At 34.1% G+C, this 18,145-nt stretch overlaps 3 protein-coding genes and 1 long non-coding RNA gene across 4 annotated transcripts; all 4 read left to right on the top strand.

Annotated features, from left to right (window-relative positions):
- The first annotated feature begins 706 nt into the window (after nt 1–706).
- On the top strand, nt 707–1,936 carry LOC143580229 (uncharacterized). Its single transcript, XR_013143605.1, has 3 exons — nt 707–822; nt 1,115–1,156; nt 1,250–1,936. It is a non-coding gene; the product is annotated as an uncharacterized LOC143580229 (long non-coding RNA).
- A 2,286-nt stretch (nt 1,937–4,222) lies between these two features.
- On the top strand, nt 4,223–6,905 carry LOC143580230 (uncharacterized). The gene is made up of 6 exons (XM_077063324.1): nt 4,223–4,405; nt 5,142–5,338; nt 5,623–5,703; nt 5,793–6,011; nt 6,102–6,179; nt 6,255–6,905. Exons 1-6 carry the CDS (start codon nt 4,291–4,293, stop codon nt 6,519–6,521), a joined length of 957 nt encoding a protein of 318 aa, XP_076919439.1. The 5' UTR covers nt 4,223–4,290; the 3' UTR covers nt 6,522–6,905.
- A 1,485-nt stretch (nt 6,906–8,390) lies between these two features.
- On the top strand, nt 8,391–12,586 carry LOC143580220 (E3 ubiquitin-protein ligase SINAT2-like). Its single transcript, XM_077063316.1, has 4 exons — nt 8,391–8,683; nt 9,114–9,363; nt 9,457–9,843; nt 12,021–12,586. The coding sequence occupies exons 2-4, from the start codon at nt 9,160–9,162 to the stop codon at nt 12,342–12,344; spliced, it is 915 nt and encodes a 304-aa protein (XP_076919431.1). The 5' UTR covers nt 8,391–8,683; nt 9,114–9,159; the 3' UTR covers nt 12,345–12,586.
- Nucleotides 12,587–13,596: 1,010 nt separating this feature from the next.
- LOC143580221 (GTP-binding protein BRASSINAZOLE INSENSITIVE PALE GREEN 2, chloroplastic-like) lies at nt 13,597–17,130 on the top strand. Its single transcript, XM_077063317.1, has 3 exons — nt 13,597–14,899; nt 15,696–15,863; nt 16,618–17,130. The coding sequence occupies exons 1-3, from the start codon at nt 13,691–13,693 to the stop codon at nt 16,975–16,977; spliced, it is 1,737 nt and encodes a 578-aa protein (XP_076919432.1). The 5' UTR covers nt 13,597–13,690; the 3' UTR covers nt 16,978–17,130.
- Nucleotides 17,131–18,145: the final 1,015 nt, after the last annotated feature.

Consider the following 18,145-nt stretch of genomic DNA (forward strand, 5'->3'; position numbering starts at 1 on the left):
AAAATACTCGTATGGTAAATGTAAAGTAGTCGTTGACCAATATCTACTCATAGTTGACCACTCAAACTAACCATTCCGGTTAGAATTTTGTAAAACTAACCGGTTCTATGCATTTGGTAATCAAACGCATCGTCGTGGTTAGTTTGATAAACTACTCGTGACTCGTAAAGTTTTAGAATCTACTCGTTGCGACTAAATAATATCTTATTTGCTCATGGGTGTTGATTACGAGGCTTTAAACTTATTTAATCTTTACGAGTAGATCATCAGTGAAACTAGTCGTTACGATTAGTTTATAGACACGTGACAAATTTTAATTGTTTATACAAACTACAAATGGTTAATCATAAACTATTCGTAACGACTAGTTTATAATACCTAGTTTGAAAATTTGTTGGAAATAACACATAAAACCTGAAAAACATATTCATAAACGTTTATTTTGGGAATTTTCTCTTTTAATTTATATAAGATGGTAAGTGAGAACTTATGTATTACTAATTAGTATAAAGAACAAGTTTGGCGTCACAAAGATTTGATTGGACCGTTTGTTTAGCCAATAACCATTGTCCATTTACTGCTGCATCTTAACAGCCACGTTTCATCTCACCTCCTAAATCCCGATGTTATACAGTTAGCCGCTCCTTCTCCATCATCGTTGACCGTTGCTGCCGGGTTAGCACCTAGGTGGCGGCGATGTCTTTAAATTGTTTTGACTTTTGTTTATGTGTGTTTTCGTGCAGGCAGAAGTTAGTTTTCTTAGTCATGTTTTGCATCATAATTTGAAAGGAAATGAATTAGTAGGATCTCAATCAAGCAAAGGTAATATAATCTTTAGTTTTTTTACACAACTTTAAATCATAAGTTTTATATGCTTCATGGTTTGTAAGGTATAGAGTTTAAGATAAGAACAAGTATCTTGACAGTTTATGTTGTGCTAGGCTTAAGACCTCAAAAGGAGTATAGAATGTGTGAATGGGTTTATATCATTAACATGATGTGCCTTAAGATATGTAGTTGCTCATGTGCTAAATCTGGAAATTAAGACTAATAAATATTTGCTGAATGTGTGAATTGGTTTAGGCCTCGGTGTTCATTACATGTTGCTAAGCAGGGTGGAGTTAAGTGGAAGCTGCTGAGATAACTACATCAACTGGTATTTGTTTATTCGGTTTTAATTACAAATTTTGAGTGACGCCTACCATAACTTTAACCTTAAAGTTGATCATGTTTGATATTAATATTTCAGGTTCCAACTTTAAAAGCAGTAAACAAGGGGTGGGGGCATGTAAGAATCGAAGGAGTTGGCTGGAAATGTATTGTTATCTAGCTTCACATTATCATGCTTATTTCCTTCTCGCTATTATGAAGTCTGGCATCCGTTACATTAATACCGAGAAGTCTTGGCTCAACATGATTGACAACCTGGTATCGTTTTAGTTTATTTTGCAGGATCTAGGGGAAAATCCCTCGAGGTAATAAATTTGCCATTAAGATTGTTTGTCCCCTGTTTATGTGGTTTTACTGTTACTTTTCTTCTCTTGGGTTTTAAGAGTCATGGATGGAGGGTTCACTTGAAAGAATCCACTTTGAAAAGAGCATAAATACCAGAGTCTGTACTCTTCAAATGCTAAGTAATGATTTGTTGGGTACTTAAGATCTTACATTGTGAATGGGGTCTAAACTACATACGAATTTTGAATTTGAAAGAGTTAATCGGAAAATAGTCTACTGATACTAGGATGTTTATCTTATTTTTTTTCTTAAAGGCAAGTTTTTGTTATCCATAATTTTTGAAAACCTTTTGAGTGTTTTAAGAGAATTTGTTTCTTGAACACTTTATATAATTTTTTTAGAATATTTGGAAGAAAAAAACAATTGTTCAAGCTCAACCACATCTAAATTGTTTGCATCTGGATTAGGTGGTGACATATAGAGTCATTGACAACTAACTGGTTTTTCATAGATAACATGTTATAGCGGGTTTGGGTTTTATGTGAGAAGGCTCAGAAAAAACAAACAATTTACAGTTATATTATTACTCTTTAATTGTAGTCATAAGTATAGGTAGAAGTTTTTAATTAAAAAAAATGCACAAACCTTTTTTTTCCCATTTATGTCCATTATGTTTAAACCTTTGTGATATTAATGGCCAATTACATGATCTTGCAGAATCATCAGAGGAATGACGCATTTCCATTGTTTTTGTTATTATAATTTATTAATACTATCATTCTAGACTTATTTAAATTTTGTTTAGTATACTTTTACTACTATTATTTTTCTTTTTATAGAGCCTGAATAGTAATTACTTATTTATGGGAGATTTTTGTTTATCGTGGTGGTTAATCAGTTGAAACCATGACAGTAAGTCTTTTGACTCTTGACTGCCATTCGGGATGCAATTCGGCTGAGCTAAGCCAGGTTGGGTGCTCTGCTAATGACATGACATGAAAGGCCACCAACATAGGAGGCTAGGCACAGATCACACACCGCTTGGGTAACTTAAGGTAGTAAACACAAAACAATAAATTTATACGCACACACATTTGAACAGTCATAACCACACGTATTGCAGGTATGAGTAGCCAAAGCACATGACTTGCCAGGGAGCATGATCCATAATTTGACCATGTAAGACAACATGCCATGGCGCTGCAATTTTGTCAAAACAACTTTTGAAGACAACGCATGACGTAACAGCAACAGAAACATACATCATTTTGAACAGCCCAGTAGTTCAAGACATGATAACAAAATGCCATGGCTTGAATCATGAAAAACGCTACCCTGTAACTATATAAAGTTATAAACTTAACTGTTAATGTAAACTTAGTGTATGTTATTGTTTCTATGAACTTGGTGTTTGTTGTTTCCGTGAACATTATGTATGTTACCCTACAGCAATCTTACCTACTCATGTTTATTACCTAACCAAATCTGAAACGAAAACAGACCTGAATCCGCGTTAAGAAAACAAACCTGACGCGCCGGGTAAAAATCTAGTTATTTATAGAAAAGAAGTACAACAAACTTTTGTTACATATAAGGCTATACGTGGTGGAGTGGCTACAATTTGGGGCGTTTTGCGCCGTGTGGCGCCCAGTCAGCAAGGGGTGAGAATTTGTTTTTGGGGTGTAATGGTGTAGGGGCTACACACATCCATACATGCCGGCCCCACCACCCCCTTCTTCCAGGCGACTTCTTCTCCTCGCCCGCGCCCCTTCGCCCCCTTCTCGCCCAATCGCCCAGGGGGGCGGTGTTCAGTGTTCACGCCCCTTCGCCCCCCTTCTCGCCCAAATTGTAGCCCCACTACACTTGGCCTAACATATTAGTTAGAAGAATAAAAAAAGTACTCCGTAATATTGATTCGATTAATTATACACGTACAATCATAACCTATCTAAAAACACCAATTGATAGAAAAGTTCTAACTAAAACATAGGTTTCTCAAAGTGATTCGATTATGTTTATTTGATATATTTATTTTAATTATTAATTGATTATTTGTTTTTTCCCTTTAAATAATATATTATATAGATGGGAATAAAGCTAAAACAAATTCATAATCGCTCAAGGAATTTCAAGTTTTAAAAGAGAATCATTTACTTAAGAAAATGAAAATGTTCACCGATAAAAATTTATTTGAATTAAGTACAAAAGAATCAGAAAGCGAATCGTCTATGGAATTATATACGATTTTATTATAACAAAAAAAGTATTTATATGTTCCCTTACAAATAATTGATTGATGTTTCATGTTTATAACTTTAGAAGGGCTATGCTAGTGTTATTCATACTCCACCTCAAAATCAAACCATCATTCAACGAAATCTCAAATGGCCGTTTGAAAAGTAGGTGGCTATGATAGCATGATTTGACACTCTACCCTCCAAATAGTCGATCAACGACTATACGTTAACATCTTAACATGTAAACAACCGTTTGATTAATTCTTAAAGGATTGTGTGAAAAATAACACGCTATTAAATTGAAGATATTAAATAGAAGATGACTTGTGCATAACAAATCTAATCAAAAGACACATATTACTTATCTGTTAAAACTAAACCGACTTTTTAAATAACAGTATTACAAGTCCATTATTTTCATCACAAATTATTATCAAAAGATTATAACTCACATCACTAAACTCTAATTTTCATTTTTAGCATATAATCAAACATACACTATCTTATTTTTTCCCGCCAACACTTTTCTAAAATCATCAATTACCCCCAAATTTACCAAAAACACAAAACTAGGGTTTCGTTTTCCTTCGTCGGAAACATGCCGCCGTTATCATGGAGACACCATACGCTGATTCAGGCCGTAATATCTCGTGGCCCACTGAAGGAGAACGAGTTTCAATCCATCTTCTCTGACGTCACCGGCAAAAGCTTAGGTTATTATTTATTAAACTCTTATTATCCCTTAATACACCATCTGTATGGTTTTAGTGCTTGAAATTGTCTAGTTGAAACTCAATATGTATGGGTTTTTTGTTCCTTAAAGGATACGTGTCATTGATGCTAATATGTTATTATTAGTAGCTGAAATTAACACTATGTGTCTTTATTTGAATTGTTTTTTTAATTTGTATGTTTTGTTTTATGTTTTTGTGAAAACCGGAGTTACGGTTCGGTTTAGGTGTTGCATTAATAAAAGACAAAAGAATCGAACCTAGTTTATTGATTTTTGCCTTTTTTTTTTGGAAGTAACTTGTAAGAATTTAATAAATATGTAACTCGTATATTCTAGCCCAAATGTTTGATAATCAATAAGTTATTAATTAACGAAATGATTTATGCCCAAATTCTCAAGCTCAAATGGCAAAACCGAAACCGAACATGTTCAAAATGCCAAAAAGTTTCGGTTTTTGGTTCTGTTTTAGCCCAAATCCGGTCTAAACTGAATCGTGCACACCCCTAGGTTTTAGTTATGTATTTATACATAATAGAATAGAGATTATCCTAGGCACTTTTCAAAATTTTAATTCTAAGAACTACCAATTGTAAACGGCTCTAATGACAAATTTTTATATTTTCCCAAAATACAAGTTCTTGTGGCTGTTTAGACTAGACTGTGGCTTTGAATTGTTAACCATCCGGTCTCTGTAATAACTGTCAGCTATTTTTCAGATTCTCATAAACAGTTATTCAACGAGTATCTGGGAAAGATAAACATGGAACTGTCATACGTTCAGTTTGAGTTACGGGCGTGCAGAAATCAGTATGATGGTTCTGTATATTATGGAGTAATCAACACTGTTGCAGATGAACAATCAAAGCTTGGAACAAAGTATACTGTACCTCAGATTGCATTCTATAAGGGCATTGTAAGTTACCTTTGCATTTTCAAATCAACCAACTTTGCGTTGCTAAATGTTATATATTATATATATTCAGTTTCGTTAGCTGCATGATGTTTTTTAAAGTAAGGATTTCATTAAGTATGTGTAATTGCATATAGTTCTGTAAATGTCATCGAGGTTCTTATGTCAGAATATCGTTTGAGACAAAAGTTTTAAGCTTAAACTTGTGACTGATAAGTATAATCAGGAAAACTCGGTTTTTAAAATCTTATTATTGATGTTTGAATATAATGAATGATTTGCAACAGATTGAAGCCATAGTTCAAGATACTTCAGCTCAGGGCACTATTTCTAACACTGAAGCTCTAAATATTCGGCTAGAAAACCAGGTTTTTTACTTTTTTTTTTTAATTTTAATTTTCTACATTTCTGCAAGAAAAGTAATTATAGCAATCAAATTTGAGTTTATGTATCACAGTTTCAGGGTAGTAGTTCAACTGAAATCCCTGCAGCACTCAGGAATTTTTCGATGTCTCAAAAAGAGAAAGCTATACATGAGTTTATCCAGGACCAATGGTTGTGTGCCACATCAGATGGTAATATTGGACTTGGTGTGAGATCATTCTTGGATCTCAGGAGTTGGTTTCATAATAACGAAGTTCCTCCATGTGATGTCTGCAATGAAGCTGGAATTAAGGTTCTTTCATAACTTAAGACCGTCCATTTTTTAAAAACAGTATATTATGTAGTTAGACTAATTTGCGTCTTTCGTGTGCATTATTATCAGGCAGATTTATGCCCGAATGAAAGCTGTAGTGTTCGGATTCATAAGTACTGTCTAAAAGCGAAATTCTCTCAAGCTAGGGTATATTTCCTTACTGGTTTTTAATTAAATAATATTAAATTTTGTACTTATTGCTGATTATATTAATAAATGTAGAATGAAAAAGTCTGCCCTGGTTGTGGTACACAATGGCCATATGTGATGACAAAAGCCGAAGCTGTTGAAGAAGAGGATACAGAGGTCCATCCGGAACCCTTAAGGCGAAAGAGGTCGAGGGGTTCAAAACAAGTTCAAGAGGAGGGGCCAAGTGAACCCTCGCGTAGAAGGGTAAACAGATCTGGAAACAATGAGGATCAAGATTTAACCAGTCAAAACCAGAGTCAACAATCAACACAGGCCACTCGTAAAGCGAAGCTTGAATAGGTAACGACTGCCGACGTTGACAATGCTGCACCGGGCCCATCGACAAGGAGGGCGACCCGAACTTCAACTCGATTACACCGTTAAGTAAGTGATAAATAGAATATTATTTTGTATTAGAAACTAAGCCAGTTAGTTATCGACTGTGAATGGTTATTTTGTACATCTGTTGGCAACGATTTCAACATGTCAAAACTAGTATTTTTTTGTTTAGAGAAGTTTGTTAAAATCTATGTAGTGATTGGAATGATGGTTGTAAATTAGTGGAAAATGTTCAATTGATGTTTGTTTAGGTACAGGATTAGATTGGTATGTCTAGTTGCTGTCTTTTAAGGTTATAATTGCTAAGATTAAAGAAAGCACATGGGCTGTTTTGTGTGAAGTGTTAAAAGAGTCACATGTTAAGAATATAATTGTTGTGTGTTAGGAACACAATGGACTACTTTGTGTTTAGTGTTTTAAAGTTAAATCATCATCATCATCGTACTCAGTATATCCCACCAATAGCAATGCTATGGTAGTGTTTTAAAGTTAAATCATATTAACATATCTGGTCTTGTGTTTTGCAAATATCAAATATAGATATAATCAAATAATTAAATTCAATATGTTAAATTTTAATGGATTTATGAATCATGTGTAACATGGTCACCATGGTGACATGGTGTAAGTGATTGATTGGGTGTACTTTTTATATACATCATGGGATGAGTATGATGCAAATTCTAATTAAAAAATTAGCAATCCTAATCACTTAGTCTTACCATTAATCATTGAGTGGTGCTAAAACAGTAAAACACATTATTAATTTAACCACCCTAAGTGTAATTATTTTTTAAATATTCTAAAACTTTTCTATAGTACAAAAAAGAAGTTTTGAATACATGTGAATCAATCATGTCAATTTATAGGAACACTATTGTTACAAAAAAACTACAAGTTATGACACTTATCTATTAAAAATTCAAAATTTGCAGTATTTAAAAGCTTAATAAACACTTAATTAAGATCATTGTGCCTCATATAGACACAAACTTTTACAACGGAGCCATGTGTCTTTGCTCAAGCCTCAAGAAACTTTTGTGAATTGCTATTAGTTTTAAACATATGGTATCAGTTAGATGATTCTAATTGCTAAATATATTATGTTTTTTTACCATATACATATGAAATTGTAGTGTTTTTATTTTTATTTTTTTAATTGACTGCGAGTCTGCGACCATTATATATTTTATTTTCCTAATGTGGTCCTTGTTTATCCATTTATATTTTTGTCTTGTGTCTAGACGAACATTTCATTTTCGTGTCTTGAATACTCATTACGACATTGATGTGAAAAAAAAATCCAAAAGATCATACAAGAGAGGATGAAATATTTGTCTTTCATTTTTCATGTGAGGTTATTAAGTACATACAAACAAAATATATAAATTATAACAAATCACTCACATATTTCCACCGAGGTTGAACAAAACCAAACAATAACCACAAAGCGAGACGTTAACTGAAATTAACTATAACCGAAAAAAATCAAAATTGACTATCATGAATAAGTGAATCTGATTGACCGACCTTCCAATTATAGTTACAACGACCCAAACCTTATATGTTTGCGTGTTTACCTTTATTTAATCTTTTATACCTTCATCTCCAACTTCAAGTATTTAAATTTGTGCTGCAGCTTTTTATGACATATCTTGGAATTGACATATTCCAGCTTTAGAACGGATTGAATCAGACCGTAAACCCGATCCAATAATAATTCAAAAACTTGATAAATAAGAAAATGACAACAAAAAACAAAACAAAACAAATCAACAAGTTGGTTTCCCAAATCCTCTTACTATTATTAGCTGTACACACAATCATATTATCATTCAAACCTTTATTTTTCATTTCATTCCGATCTACTACTGCTACAAATAATATTATTTACTTTACTGTTCCATTGATTATTATTTATTAATCACCCAAACCCAAATTTTTGACTTTCTGCTTCATCATCTTCAATCAATATTCAATTTAATTCAATTCATTCTTTATATTTATACCCAACTCCGTTTTCAACACGTCAATCCACTCATCACAACACTCACTCCTTACATCAATTTCATACTCTCCCCCAATTATTGATCAATTTCGGATTCTAGGGTTTGCGATTTCTGGTCAGTTTTTTCGCTAATTTGCTTCCGATTTTGTAATTGTTGTGTTTTGTGATCGATTCATAGTGTTTTAGCTTCTGGGTATGTTTTAATTCTGTGAATTTATGGGTTTTGTTGATCATTTGCTTGTGAATTAGGGTTAGTAATTTTTGTGTATTTTGCTACCGATTTCATAATTGTTGTGCTTTATGATCCATTCATAGTGTTTTAGCGTCCGGGTATGTTTTAATTTTGTGAAATTTGTGGGTTTTGTTTATCATGTGCTTGTGAATTAGGGTTAGCAGTTTTTGTGTATGTATGCTAGATTTGTGTAAAATAGCTTAACCTGGGTTTATAATCAATTTGGTGAAAAATTACATGTTTTTAAATTACTGTGTTTAGAGATTGGTAGATTCACTGGAAATATTGTTGCTAATTTGGTTGTGATTTGCAGACGGGATTTAAGGGCGGTAAAAGGTGAAATTATAAGATCATAAATTATGGGATCTAATGGTAATATTTATCAAGATGTTATTGAATCGGGTGGTGAATATGGTGTTAAATCTACAAACATTGAAGGCCGAAGTTGCTTAAGATTATGTGTATCGGCTGGCGGAAGACATGGGATGACTTCGAATAGTGCGGTTCATGAGTTACTCGAGTGTCCGGTGTGTCTAAGCATGATGCACCCTCCAATTCATCAAGTATGCTCTTTTATAACTTCTTATATAATCATTAATATACATGAATATAAATTTATAAATATATTCTAATATGTGTGTTATTATATAATGAAGTGTCCAAATGGTCACACTATATGTGTTGTTTGTAAATCAAAAGTGCAAAATGTTTGCCCGATATGTCGGCAAGAGCTTGGAAACATACGGTGTTTAGCGTTGGAGAAAGTTGCAGAGTCGATAGAGTTACCGTGCAAATATCATTATTTGGGATGCCAAGATATTTTCCCTTATCAAAGTAGATTAAGGCATGAGGAAAATTGCAAGTTTCGGGGGTATAATTGTCCATATGCAGGCACAGAATGCTTTGTCACGGGTGATATTCCGTTTCTTGTTGCACATCTTAAGGCGGATCATAATGTTGACATGCATGATGGGTCCACTTTCAACCACCGTTATGTGAAACCGAATCCTCATGAAATCGAAAATGCTACGTGGATGTTGACTGTAAGATCTCTTTTTTGCTCTTATTGTTGTTAAAACCTTAATTGTTTTTTTTGTTATTGTTACTACTTCAAATAGTATAAAATTGTAATTTTTATTGGAGGTGTTTGGATTTTCATTATGTGATTATTGTGATCGCAAATTGCAATAGTTTTTCTTTTCCTTTTTTTTTGATATTGGATAAACAGATACTGGTTTTAAAATGATTGGTAACACACCTATAATCAATGCTAAAAATAAAATTATTTATTTGTGCCATTTTTAATTCTTGTTTAAGTTTTAACCTATTTCAAGAGTGTGTTTTCTTTTTCTACAAAAATGGTTTTGTGTTCAATTTGATCTATTCATTTTTATATGTGATATATCAAAGTTCCTAAACTTGTCTAAAATGTACATATTCTTTTTGAGTTAAGTGCCATTTTTGACCATGAGGTATGATCAACTACGCAACTTCAATACACCTTTTTTTTGTTATAAAACGAACACTTGACGTTTCAAGATCCATGCCATTTACATCCGTTTCACTAACCCCGTCTATTTTGCTTGTTAAGTCAGGGTAAAACGGACCTAACGAGCCAAATAGACGGGCTAGTGAAACGGACTTAAATGCCATGATTCTTGAAACGTAAGTGTTCAGTTGCAAAAAAAAAGAAAGATAAGAAAAGTGGACTGATGTTGCGTAGTTGACGGTTGACCAAACCTCAAGGATGAAAATGGCACTTAATTCCCCCCCCCTCCCTTTTTTTCTATAGTGATTACTTGCTAACTCTTCATTTGATTAAACCAAGTTGGTATAACATTATTTAGAGGTGGCAAATGGGTTGGGTCGGGTCGAACGAGTCATGGGTTAAAATGAGTCATGGGTCATAACGAGTTTGGGTCAGAATGAGTTTGGGTCAAAACGGGTCAATTAAAAAAAGGATTGTTTTGGTTTGGGTCGGAATAGGTTAGAGTTGGACCGGGTTTTGAGGTTTTTTTTTTATTTTTTTTATTTTTTTTATGAACGAGAATAATGGTGGAAACATTTTGTTTTTTTTTAGATTTTTTGTTTTTTATTTATATTTTAAGTTATGATTTTTTTTATTTTTTTTTTGAAATTTTTTTGAGGGATTTTCTATTAAGATAAAAAAACCCTCAAAAAAATATTCAAAAATAATAATAAAAAAGTTATAACTCAAAATATAAATCATAAACAAAAAAGGTAAAAACACTAAAATGTTTCCTACATTGTCATCGTGTTCCATAAACAAAACAAAAAAAATCCACCGAGAATTGAACTGAAACCGAAAAAATCGACGAAAATGAAACAAAAAGCCAAAACCGGACCACATCAATCGAAATCGAAAAAAACAATCAAAACAGAACTAAAAGAATTCAAACCGAACAAAAACGAAACTGAAAAAACGGACAAAAACGAGTCTGGAATCGACCAAAAAGAAACCAAAACTCAACCAGTCACGGGTGAAAACTCATGTTGGTTTGAAACCTGAACCAAACCCGTTCCAATCCGAAACCCGTTCCGATCCGAAACCTGCCACATTTCCTTAGGACACTAACCCACATCGACTCATTTCTTTGAACATGTCGACTCATTTTGACCCAAAAATAAAATGATGGAATTTCAAATGACTCATATTGACCCATTTAGTTAAAACCTTTTACCCAAACCAACTCATTTAATTTTTAAAACAACTCAAAATGACTCATTTGAAAGGGTTTGGGTCAAGATTGCCACCCCTAAGTCATTATTTTCTTACAAAATGTTGAACATCAGTTTATCAAGTTTTGATCTATTTGAGAGTTAACAAGTTAATAAGCTATATTAAGTTTAAAGCTCACAAGATTAGGGATTTCATTATACAAAAAGTAGTTTAGTGACTCTTTTGTATATTTTTTAGAAATCCTTAATTTTGCAAATATCAGAAATCGTCCTTAAAACATCTTTGATAATCTTGTCTGAGTTTTTAATACACTATTGTATACACTATTTTCTGTAGTTATTTGACTGAGTTTTTAATCTCACATAATCTATTCAAAATATTATCTTTGATTATTCAATGTTGCAAGATCACTTTTTAAAACACACATTATAACAATACCTTGGTTTTCAGTGTAATTTCTTTAAATAGTATAGAATTCTAATTAAAGTTGCATTCTTTTTATTTCTTTATGGAGTGTAGATTTTCTACTGTTATGGATACCAATTCTGTTTGCACTTTGAGGCATTTCATCTCGGGATGGCACCCGTATACATGGCGTTTTTGCGTTTCATGGGTGATGAAAACGATGCCAGCAAATTCAGTTACAGTCTTGAAGTAGGTGCAAACGGTAGAAAGCTAAAATGGCAGGGGGTCCCACGAAGCATTCGTGACAGCCACAAAACGGTTAGAGATAGTCTAGACGGGTTGATCATAACTAGGAATATAGCATTGTTCTTTTCGGGTGGTGATAGACGGCAGTTGAAGCTGAAAGTGGCTGGCCGGATTTGGAGAGAACAATCTTAACTGCAGCCATGATTGTCACCACCGCCACCCGCCACCGCCACCGCCACCATCCCTCCCAACACAACCATGTTTTTGTTTTTTTTTTCTTTTTTTGTTGTAAAATAGGAAAGAAAGAAGGGTGGTAAAGGTTTAGACAACAATTTTGCTTTGTGTATGATGATCTTAAGCAAGAGGTCACTTTGTTCAGAATATATATCATGCTCTTTTTTGTTACATATTTAGGATGTCTTCAATTTTTATTTCCCAAAATCATTTTAAGTTGTATTCTGATGAATTATTTAACTTCTAACCATTGGTTCCACTCCATAAAATGGTTTGGGTTGAAACCGGTTTGTTTTGGTGAACAAACTTATGATCAGTCTTGGTTAGGATTGAAACCGGTTTATAATCGTTTTTTTGCTTGTTTTCACTGGTTACGGTATGGTTTAACCAGTTTCAATAGAGAGGAATTCAAACCGGTCATCTAATCGGTTCCAAACCGGTACGAGTCAACTAAATAGGTTGACAGGGCAACTATTTAATTAAACGAGTTAAACATGTCAACCTTAATACAACCCGTTTAATTGAATTGGCCAACTCTTAGAACCTAAAACCTACTTACTTTTGTGTCTTTTTTCATCTCAGGTTGTACACTTAAGCCTTAAAAATTTCATCTTCAAATATCATTTATATTTACAAACCATGTACAATTTAAGTAGAGTATATATACATCATACACATAAATAATTTAAGTAGAGTATAATATCATGTTTATTCAAGAATCTTTCTAGACAAATGTTGTAATTGAGCTCCATTAAACTCTAAATCATCCTCAATTGACGACCACTCACACTCAATCAAATCAATGTCTTTAAAATCGGATTGTACATCAAACTAGTCGAATCTCACAACAACTATATAAAAAAGATATTAGTTAGATGCAACAAGCGTGTAAGATGAAGACCAATACAACAACCATATTTAGTAGAATCTCACTCACACCAGTAACAAGTCCAATACAATAGTTACATACGAAGTAAATATATATCGCGAAAGTCAACTCATATACGAGTTAGTTCATTTCATGCCCATTGTCAAAGGATGTGAGAACCCTTTGTTGAGGATGCAAAATCGTGTTCGACGAAATTTTATTTTGGCTTCCAACGAGATTTTTTAGATAAATGACAGAATCAGGTTGGTTAAACTTTCCGTCAAATAATTATCGAAAAGTGAATGGGTCAAGGGGTTTCATGGTTTGACCAATATATTAGAAAACACTGTCTCTTCAATCTTCAAACCCTAACATAATAATATTAACAATCAAAACCTCCATGGAAGCAGTAGTAATCTGAACAACACATTCAAAAATGATATCAAGAAAACTAACTCCATCAAAGCTCAGATCTTTACTTACTCTCTCCACCTACACACACACAAAACATATATCTAATCCTAACCCCATCATCACAAACCCACCAAAAATCTCAAATCTTTTAAACCCTACTAAAACCCTAACACCCAAATTCTCCAATTTCAGACAATTTTCTTCAAATCAAACACCAAACCCACTTGTAACACTCTCACGAGACGGTAATTACGATGAAATTAACCCCAAAACCGGTCGAATTTGCCCCGGGTGCGGCATCACAATGCAAGACTCTGATTCGAAACAACCCGGGTTTTTTATTACGCCGTCTGTTAAAGATCCAAATTACAAACTACCCATTGACCGAAACCCGATTGCGGACGAAACCCGTATCCCGGATTCGGTTAAAAAAGGTTTCTTGGTTGAGTTTGATGATGACCCACAAAACCCTAATGTTGTTGATAAACCTGTGGTTTGTGCCAGGTGTCATAGTTTGAGGAATTATGGAAAGGTTAAAGATCAGAGTGTTGAAAACTTGCTACCGGATTTCGACTTTGATCATACGGTTGGGAGGCGGTTGAATTCGGCTTCGGGGACCCGGACGGTGGTGGTTATAGTTGTGGATGCGGTTGACTTTGACGGGTCGTTTCCAAGAAAAGTTGCGGAATTGGTTTCGAACACGATCGATATCAATTCCCGAGCTTGGAAAGAGGGGAGGTCGGGTAATTTGCCTAGAGTCGTGTTGGTTGTTACGAAGATTGATTTGTTACCGACGTCTATATCACCGACGGGTTTTGAACACTGGGTTAGAACCCGGGCTCGTGAAGGTGGGGCCAACAAGTTGACCAAAGTTCATTTGGTTAGCGTGGTTAAGAATTGGGGGTTGAAGAATCTTGCTGATGATATGGTGTCGTTAGCCGGGCCGAGGGGTCGGGTTTGGGTGATTGGTGCACAAAATGCTGGAAAGTCTACATTGATTAATGCAATGGGGAAGTGTGTTGGTGGTCAACTGAGTGTGTTGACCGAGGCTCCGGTTCCTGGGACCACGTTGGGGATTGTTCGGGTCGAGGGCGTGCTTCCTGGGCAGGCCAAGTTGTTTGATACACCGGGGTTGTTGCATCCACATCAGATTACTACACGGTTGACTCGTGAAGAACAGAAGTTGGTTCATATTACTAAAGAGTTGAGACCGAGAACTTATAGGATCAAAGTGAGTAATTTTGCTTAAAAGTATAAGTTATCATATCTTTATTGTGTTTATTGTTTTGTAGTGTTTGGGACTATGGGTATAGTAAAATTGACTCTAATTGGCAATTTATCTGCATGTTAACTAGTTTTCGATAATCTTTTTAGGAAAAGATCTTGGTTATTTGAATATTTAGGGTTCATTTTTACATATAGTAGGTTAAAACCACTAACTGTCTAGACAACATACAAACAAATGTTAAGGGTGTGTGGGGGTCGGTTTTGGGCTCAAACCAAACAAAAACTGGAAATTCAGTTTTTGGGTTTTTTAAAACTGTCTGCTTTACGGGTTTTAGTTGTGAAAAGGGTTCGATTCGTTTCAGTTTTTCCAAAGGAATGATTTGGGTCTCTTTTTTTATAAATGAGTAATTTATTATTATTATACATTTGGATTTATATTTTTTGGCGACTCCGGTTATTAGTTTTTAATAAATTACTTAACTTGATTTTTTTCGATTCGGTTCAGTTTTTATAGTTTTTGGTTGATAGCAAAGCCGAAACGAACCGAAAAATTTGTTTTTTTAAACATAAAACCATGTCACCAGCTTAATTTGGTTCGGTTATTCCGGTTTCGGTTCGTTATTTCACTTTCATGTACCCCTCTACGGCTCTACCAAACACAACCCGTTTTGCATGAAATATTAATGTTTTCATTTGTACTCTTTAGCTGCATTGTTCAGATTTAAAAAAAATCAAGAAACTCAATAGTTAGTCAAAGCTTTTGACTTTTGTCAACTTATATGACCTATCTTATCAATCAGGCAGGCCACTCGATTCATATTGCGGGTCTCATGAGACTTGACATAGAAGAAACATCAGTCGATTCCATATACGTGACCGTATGGGCATCCCCCAATCTCCCACTTCATATGGGGAAAACCGAAAAAGCATCTACAATGGTGGAAGATCATTTTGGTCTTCAATTACAGGTGAGATAAAACTAGCTCACATTATTACATATTTATGTTCCTGATAACTTCTAATCTTGATTCGGGTGTGACATATGATTAGGGGTGTAAGCGGCTGAGCCCTAGCTTGACTAGGCTCGCTTAACTTACGAGAGCTCGAGCTCGCCTCGTTTCAAGCTCTTTTTCTAAAGCTTGAGCTTGGCTTGTGAGTAGTTTTTTAAACTCATGCTCAGGCTCGGCTTGTTTATTAAGATTTATTAATAACATAGTTTATATTATTGTGTTTTGTAACGTAATTTTATATAAACAGTTATTATTATTATAAAAAGTATATGTGTAATATATTAAATAAACCTTATATAAATAATAGGCTCGCAAGCTAGCTTGAGCTCGACTCATTTCGAATTGTATTTGCTGAAGCTTGGCTCGTGAGCAGTTTTTTAAACTCGAGCCCATTTATTAATTATTAGTTAATTTATATGCATTTATAGTTATAATTATATATGTGTGTTTAAGTTATAGATTTATATATAACATAATATATATTATTATGTTATTTTTCTTCATATTTTTATGTATAATAGTTATTATAAAAATATATATTTAATATTTTAAATTAAACCTATATAAATAATAGACTCGCAAGCCAGTTTGTGCTCATTTATTAAACAAGCTACTTTTTTTGGCTCGAACTCGATTCGAGATTTTAGCAAGCCGATCTTAAGTAGTTCACTGGCGTCTTGGCTCGTTTGACCATTTTTACATTTTGTTTCAGCCACCAATAGGGAGACAAAGAGTAGAGGAGTTAGGAAGATGGATAAAAAAGGAATTTCGAGTGCATGGAAACTGTTGGGACTCGAGTTGTGTTGACATTGCAGCTGGGGGTCTCGGTTGGTTTGCCATTGGATTAAAAGGAGAGGCTTTGCTTGGTGTCTGGACATATGAGGGTATTGATTTGACTCTTCGCAACACGTTGATCCCGCACCGATCCCATAACTTTGAAGTTACTGGTTTTACTGTTTCTAAAATCGTGTCAAAGGCTGATAAATCTTTGAACAAGCAAAGACAAAGTGAGAAGAAGAGGAAGGCTGCTGATGCAGAAATGGAAACCACAAATTCCTCTGCTGCATTGTGATTTAACTTTATTCTTTTAGAGGTTAAAAGATTTGTTTTTTTTTAATGGGAAGAAGTGGTGTATTGACATACATGCTCTGGTTATAAATTAATATGATTCATTATCTATTGCATTAAACCTTCTCTCTTTTAGCACCTTTTTGAAATTGATTATTTTGTAAGTGTGTGAAGATCAGTTGTTTCTAGCGGTGTTAAATGGGTTTATGTCAAAAATTGGACATGAAGATATCAACCTGAAATGTGACAGAAAACTTGAGTATTACATGTATATTTACAAGTTGACATACATTTTTAACCTGCAAAAAAAAAAACTTTTATTTATATGTAATACTTAAAAATCTAGATATATAGTTAGTTATGTACAACCAAAAATACAAATATCTATAAAAGCAACTATGTTTAAACTATATATTTAATGTCAATTACTTTTAAAATTTCAAGTTTTGATACAAATTTGTTTAGTTTCAAGTTATAACATAAAAATAATTTCCTTAAAGATATAAGAAAACAGATTAGATGGGTGAACCTGTGAACATGTCGCGCTCATCCGAGCAGGACCTATTTAGCTAAACGTGTTTGCATGCTTAACTCAAAACTAACCCAAACCCACTAAACTCAATTCCATCTATGCTCATGATCCCTGTATCTAAATGAATGGCTTCCAGTTGATAATAAGTCTACCTTTTGAGTATTGACAGAAGTCTACTGGCATTCTTCCAAGATAAACCTTGTACGCGCTGCTAACTCCTTTACTATATGAATATGAAACAGGGTAGACGAGCCGCATGTGAATGAATCAGAAGAGAAGTCCTGACCGTGGGAGAGAGATTGTCGGGTGAGGATGACGTGCTCTCGAATGATTCTCCCACGACTAGGTTTATGGCCACGCATGTTTAGCGGTCTAGTATTGTTTTATGTTTGTTTTGTTTAACATCCTATGTTTAGATCCTAGAATTGAATTGTTTTTATGACTTAGTCAGAAATTTATATATAACACCTTATTTTATGTTGAGAATTAAACTTAGATAGCTAGAATCCAGGGACCAACAAGTTCAAAAGTGGTACGTTACCAGCAACACACGGGCCAGTTCGATTTCTGGCCAGTTATTGAATCACTGCACACCTGATTCAGTATCTCATGACTTAAACTTATTGTTCATCTGGTGTTC

The sequence above is a fragment of the Bidens hawaiensis genome, unplaced genomic scaffold (genome assembly GCF_021521415.1).
Source record: "Bidens hawaiensis isolate Kalapana, Puna unplaced genomic scaffold, B.hawaiensis_p1.1 tig00030283_1, whole genome shotgun sequence".
Classification (NCBI taxonomy): Eukaryota; Viridiplantae; Streptophyta; class Magnoliopsida; order Asterales; family Asteraceae; genus Bidens; species Bidens hawaiensis.

What these genes read in the sequence shown, in the direction of transcription:
- LOC143580220 (XM_077063316.1), top strand. Translation starts at nt 9,160, where the DNA reads ATGGGATCTAATGGTAATATTTATCAAGATGTTATTGAATCGGGTGGT. An exon ending in TGCACCCTCCAATTCATCAA is followed by an intron (nt 9,364 to 9,456) that starts GTATGCTCTTTT and finishes TATATAATGAAG; the next exon opens with TGTCCAAATGGTCACACTAT. An exon ending in ATGCTACGTGGATGTTGACT is followed by an intron (nt 9,844 to 12,020) that starts GTAAGATCTCTT and finishes TATGGAGTGTAG; the next exon opens with ATTTTCTACTGTTATGGATA.
- LOC143580221 (XM_077063317.1), top strand. Translation starts at nt 13,691, where the DNA reads ATGATATCAAGAAAACTAACTCCATCAAAGCTCAGATCTTTACTTACT. An exon ending in CGAGAACTTATAGGATCAAA is followed by an intron (nt 14,900 to 15,695) that starts GTGAGTAATTTT and finishes CTTATCAATCAG; the next exon opens with GCAGGCCACTCGATTCATAT. An exon ending in ATTTTGGTCTTCAATTACAG is followed by an intron (nt 15,864 to 16,617) that starts GTGAGATAAAAC and finishes ATTTTGTTTCAG; the next exon opens with CCACCAATAGGGAGACAAAG.
- LOC143580230 (XM_077063324.1), top strand. Translation starts at nt 4,291, where the DNA reads ATGCCGCCGTTATCATGGAGACACCATACGCTGATTCAGGCCGTAATA. An exon ending in TTGCATTCTATAAGGGCATT is followed by an intron (nt 5,339 to 5,622) that starts GTAAGTTACCTT and finishes GATTTGCAACAG; the next exon opens with ATTGAAGCCATAGTTCAAGA. An exon ending in ATATTCGGCTAGAAAACCAG is followed by an intron (nt 5,704 to 5,792) that starts GTTTTTTACTTT and finishes TATGTATCACAG; the next exon opens with TTTCAGGGTAGTAGTTCAAC.